The sequence below is a fragment of the Nicotiana tabacum genome, chromosome 4, assembly GCF_000715075.1.
Source record: "Nicotiana tabacum cultivar K326 chromosome 4, ASM71507v2, whole genome shotgun sequence".
Classification (NCBI taxonomy): domain Eukaryota; kingdom Viridiplantae; phylum Streptophyta; class Magnoliopsida; order Solanales; family Solanaceae; genus Nicotiana; species Nicotiana tabacum.
Genome location: NC_134083.1, coordinates 54953553 through 54959489, shown reverse-complemented (window position 1 = coordinate 54959489; position 5937 = coordinate 54953553). Strand labels below are relative to the sequence as shown.

General features: G+C 34.0%; 1 protein-coding gene across 1 annotated transcript; it reads right to left on the bottom strand.

Annotated features, from left to right (window-relative positions):
* Positions 1–460: 460 nt before the first annotated feature.
* On the bottom strand, positions 461–5564 carry LOC107831218 (4-coumarate--CoA ligase 2). The gene is made up of 6 exons (XM_075251884.1): positions 4312–5564; positions 2042–2240; positions 1722–1852; positions 1136–1203; positions 932–1037; positions 461–828 (listed from the first exon to the last, which is right to left on the bottom strand). Exons 1-6 carry the CDS (start codon positions 5380–5382, stop codon positions 709–711), a joined length of 1695 nt encoding a protein of 564 aa, XP_075107985.1. The 5' UTR covers positions 5383–5564; the 3' UTR covers positions 461–708.
* Positions 5565–5937: the final 373 nt, after the last annotated feature.

Below are 5937 nucleotides of genomic sequence, written 5' to 3'. Positions count from 1 at the left end.
TAAGCTCGGGAAAACACTTGCATTGGATCGTTTGGCAAAGTTAAAATAGCAGAACATACCTTAACAGTGCACAAAGTTGTCAAAATTCTTAATCGTCAGAACAAAAAAGAACTTCAATATCTGCTGAACAGGATAGACCCATTTGGGTATACTTCAAGCCTGATATCGCCAGCTAACAATTTCGCTCAAACTTCAACAAATCACAATACCCATTTTATGATCTTTACAAATCCTTCAATGGTGCCATAAAGTAATACGAAAAGCATAAGAGGATAGATTTGAACTATTTACCATAGTACAAGAGTACCTTTTCCCTTATTTCTTTATTCTATTTCCCCAAATAACCTTCATCACAGACTATGTAGTACTGAGAGAAAAGTTCTAGCAATTATATAATCGGAAAGTTTTCCTTACAAAGAATATGAGACAGCTTCACACAAAAAGCCAAGAAACTTACAAGTTACAACCCCAAATGAACTTAACCATTCAATGTTGTCAAAAATTCAAAAGTTATAAAACAAAAAGAAGAAAAAAAACTAACATTGAATATGAGAATCACAGTCATTGAATATGAGAATCCACATACAACTACAGGGCATTAACGACTTGGATATTAATATTTTTGAGATATGTCTCAAAAAATTTAAATAATATCAAACAGATACAAACCGAACCTAAGCCTTTAATTACATGCACAAAAGGTCGTCTTCACTGGGTGGAGGGCGCAGCTAGTTTGGCTCTCAGTTCTTTCCTCAGTATCTTTCCAGACGGAGACTTTGGAATAGCGTGAATAAAATACACCTTGTGCAATCTTTTATAGAATATCACCTGCATATCATTTTATGTAGAATTTTTATGAGCATATATTGAGAAAAAAAAAACTCAATCTTTTTCAGAATTATTGAGAGCTAAGTGGTGAGAAAATCTGTACCTGTTTGGCAATAAATTCCTTTATAGCTTCTTCAGTAATTTCAAAACCATTGGCGGAGCGGACCACAAATGCAACTGGGACTTCCCCTGCCGCATCATCTTTTTGCCTGCACAAATTGTTAAACAATTAACCTAATTTATACATTCAAATTAATACATGCATATATTTGTGTAATTAATCAGTGTGGAGTTGTATTGCACTTACGGTACAACAGCAGCATCTGCAATATCTGGATGGCTTACTAGAAGGGACTCAAGCTCAGCTGGTGGCACCTAACAACATTTAAAGTTAAATTGGTTAGTGAACTCCTTAGTAATTCTAGTTTTTCTGGTATTGAGATGTCACTCCAGAAGTGAGCTCTAACTCAATTGTGCTAAAACCCATCCCATAAAATCAGTAGCGTAGCAAGAAATTCCGTCAAAGGTGTTCAAACTTTAAACAAACCAATAATTGTTTTTGTTGATAAATGGTGTACGTTTTAGATCAAACTACGCAACATTTAGCTAAACAACCTGCTATTTTGAACTCCGTTTAGTTTCGACAAATAAAATGGGCAGAACTTTGAACCCGTGAATAGCAGGTCACTTGGAACACCCTGAACCGTTGGATTGCCTCGCTCAACTGCGTTAAGGGTGTTCAAAATATAATATATAACTATATAAAGTACTATTTAACTTATATACGCAGTATAATTTTTAGACGAATGATATGCACTTGACCACCCTTGACATAGGATGGTTACACCACTGCATAAAACATAGAAGATAGATGAGTAATTAAGCATTTGTACCTGGAATCCTTTGAACTTGATAAGCTCTTTGACTCTATCGACGATGTATATTTCATCATCGTCATCTACGTATCCTATATCACCAGTGTGGAGCCATAAAAGCAATTCTTGGACAAATATTATTTTTATCACTAGATACATTCAATTTGTGACTAATTAATATAAATATGATTGTCTTGGAAGGTATGAATAGATAACTAAAAAAAATTTGTTATGATTTTCCGAGCATTAGTTACCATTTTGAGTGATTTGATTGCGTAAAAATAAATTTTTTCCTACTGCAGTATATAAAAGTTAAATTCATAATAAATTATAATTACCTTTCATGATTTGGGAACCACGGATGCAAATTTCGCCGGGTTGGTTGCGGCCGAGGGAGCCACCAGTTTCGGGGTCGACCACCTTGAGGTCTGCATTTCGAACTACTGAACCACATGAGCCAGATTTGGTTGAAAATGGTTGCTTTGCAAATGCTGGGCACATTGTTACTACTGGTCCTGCCTCTGTCATACCATACCCCTGCCAATTTACGTTCAATTTCACTAATTAAGCGCAATACAATTTTTATGGTTCGGATCTACAGTACTAATTATACAAAAACTAGTAAATTTATCCGCGTTTCGCAGTTGTGGATAACATCACCGAATTCCTACTTATTTCTTGTAAATTCTCTATAATCTAAATTGCTAAAAGTATTCAATCCCATAAAAATATAGTTATATTTAAAAATAAAAACTATTAACAGATATTTTACAAGTATATTAATCCTATTTCCGAAAAGTTTGCGATCTGATTATATTTTATGATCGCAAGTCGAATATATGACCCACTAAAATTGGTCAACTTGGCTTCTATCTTAACCTAATATATTCATGAGTGTAATAAATAATAGTATGTGATAGATATCCAAGCCCCCCCCCCCCCCCCCCAACCCCCAAACCAAAAAAAAAAAAAGTTTAAGCCTCAATTTTTACAATACAAAAACACTTCTACATTTTTTAATTGCGGAAGGATATTGGAAATATAAATTCATCCCACATCTAAAATAAAAGGTAGAACAAACTTTTGGGAACTGATTAAATACGTACAAGTTTAAAAATGATTATATTCATAATTTAAAAAATCTAGATAAAAATGGTGATGAATTTAATTTTTCTCAGTATTTAATATGCCAATATGAAACCAGATCAACATATCCTATTCTTCCATGAAAGGTGAGTATGGCAAAGATCTAGAACAATTAAAGACTGCCTATGAGTGCTACCGACCTGCCGGCTAATATTAAATGGTATCTCTCTACCGCTAACATATTTGTCAATTCCCCTAGTAATGTTTAATGAGCTATTCAATTTTCTGTCTGGTACGTGCAGAAAATGCAACCATTTCGATAGTCTGAAATATGACGAGACTGTAATATGATAGCAAGAAATAAATGCTAACTTAGTTATTACAAAAATAAAGAAATAATGTTATATTAAATGATTCAAACGTTCCAGTTGATTCCTCTCACATGCTGGATACGTGTAATCCATAAATTCAACAGGTTATTGATTATGTGAGAAAAGATAGTTGTTATTGTAACCCAATATGTAGATTACGCGTAATTTCGCATGCTAATTACGTCTGATCTACCTTTAGATTATGACAATTTGGAAGAAATACTAACAATTATACCACATATAGAGAGTGTCTTTTTCAATAAGTTTAGCCCGTTTGGACACAAAAAACAATTTACTTTTTTTCTGAATTTTTTTTTATTTTTTCGAAATCAGTGTTTGGCCATAAAATTTTTAATTTTCATTTGAAGATAATTTTAAAATTTTTCGAAAATTTAAAAAATTTCAAAAAACTGTTTTTCAAAATTCACTCAAATCACTCACAAAACTTCAAAAACAACCCAAAATAATATTCATGTCCAAACACAACTCTAATTTTCAAATATTATTTTCACTTGAAATTTTTTTCACTTTTTTTTTGGAATTTTACAATTCTTATGTCCAAACGTCCACTTTAATATCCAGCACTCAATTTGAACCTCTAACTGCATTTTCAGGCTTATTAGACCTTTTATTTTAAAACGTGACACAGACAAAGTTTGGCGATCTTGATTATTACAGCTACTTGTGACTATACTATTTTAAGAAGAAAAAAAAAATGTTAAAAAGCTTGTGCATTACCTAAAAAACATGACTTTCTGCTAAAATCTTACATTCCGTTGCCCAGTTGACTTGATTTCCTTAGACTTTCATTTTCTCTTTTTTATTTTAAGTTAACTAATCTAAAATTTCAATTTTTTTACTTCTATTATTGGTTGTTAATCAGTGTGAAGCAAAGAATTCTAACAAGGGAACCACGCCTGAATCGTAAACCTTTATTTCTCTAATGTTAAGGGAATTTGAAATTTTATGAATGTATATAAAAAAATTATTTTACCCTATTTACACACTATAATTTATTGGGAAATAAATCATTCAAATGACATGAAATTAAATTGGTTATAGTTTGTTGGCCAAAAGTAAGATATCAAGAAGTGTAAGTTTGTTCTTTGTTTCCTTAGCTAAACGAAAATTCAGGGCACTTAAAATTTTACCTGACCAAATATAGCTTGCGGGACTCTTTGATGTAGCGCTTCCTCCAACTCTTTCCCCAGCGGCGCCGCCCCGGACAACACGAGCCTAATCGAACTCAAATCGAACGAATCAACCATCGGATTTTTCGCCAACGCAAGAACCAAGGGCGGAACTACTGCTGCAACTGACACGCGGTGGTTTTGTATCAGCTCCAGCAATGCACCAATTTCGAATTTTTGCATTAGTAAAACACTAGCTCCTGCTCTTAACGAGACTAAAAGCACTGAATTTAACGCAAATATGTGAAACAAAGGTAGCACACATAGCACCACGTCGTCTTGTTTTAAGTACAAATTTGGATTATCTCCGTCGACTAATTGAGCTACTCCTGTGATTAAACTTTTGTGAGTTAAAATCACACCTTTTGGTAGCCCTGTTGTTCCTGAAGAAAATGGTAAAGCTACTGGATCATCTGGTTGGATTACAATTCCCTTTGGCATTTCCTCTTCGTTAGCTTCAGAAAGTACAGAGAAATGTAAGCAATTTTCAGGGGGGTCATCAATTGTAATGACTGAAAAATCTTCGCCAATTTTCGGGTCATTCTCTCCAGAATCACGAAATTTATCCACGTACTGAGATTGAGTAACGATTAGTTTTGCATTCGACGCTTTTAATTGCTTAAACGCCTCTGCTTTTGTGTAAAATGGATTAGCTGTAGTTATAACGGCGCCAATCATAGAAGCCGAGAGAAAAGTAAACACAAATTCCGCGCAGTTCTGGAGAAAAGTCATGATTACATCTCCCTTTTTGATTCCTATATTTGTTAAGCCAGCAGCTATTTTCTGGCAAATGAGATGAGTTTCAGCAAAAGTGTAGGATTGTCCACTGCTGCCTGCTATAAGACATGTCCTATCTTGAAATTCAGAGAGCCTCTCAAACAAGTAAACATGAAGAGGAACATTGTTGGAAATTTGTATATCTGGTAATCTTGATCTAAACACGTGTATCTCTTCAGTAGATTGATCAGAAGGAGGAATTACAGAAGAAGATAACTCTGCTTTCTGGGCTTCAACACTAGCTACACTCAACATTTTTTTTCTTCTTGTGGTTTGTAAATCTTCTCTTTTTTATGCAGAGAAAAATGGTTGAAAAGAAAAGTTTGAGTTGTGACTTGTGAGGGTGTGAGAGAAACAAAGAAGAACAAAAAAATTAAAGAGATTTGCTATAGTAAGGAGAAGGGAAGGTGATATAAATACATTGGAAAGTAAGGTGCACACTCCAAAGAGTTAGGTAGGTAAATAAACGTGTGGCGTAGGGGGAGAAAGAAGGAAAAGGCCAAAAGGGGTAGTTACGTTACAAAAGTTGAGACTTGGGACTTCCTCAACCTGAAGTCTCGCAGGTCAAGAGTAAGAGATCAGTGACGTGGCCGTGGCTGAACAAGATATTCTAATAAGGGGATTCAAAAAATACTTTTAACCTATGATTTAAAGCAATTTTTTAACTCGATTATTATTTAATTATTTTTTTCTTAAATCGAGGAGATTCATTGTTTAATTATTTAACTTTTACTATAGTAGATTCAAGAGGAAACTTCATTTATGTCCGTCCGCTAGAAACTAGTATCAGCCGCTAGCCACAAATTGCAA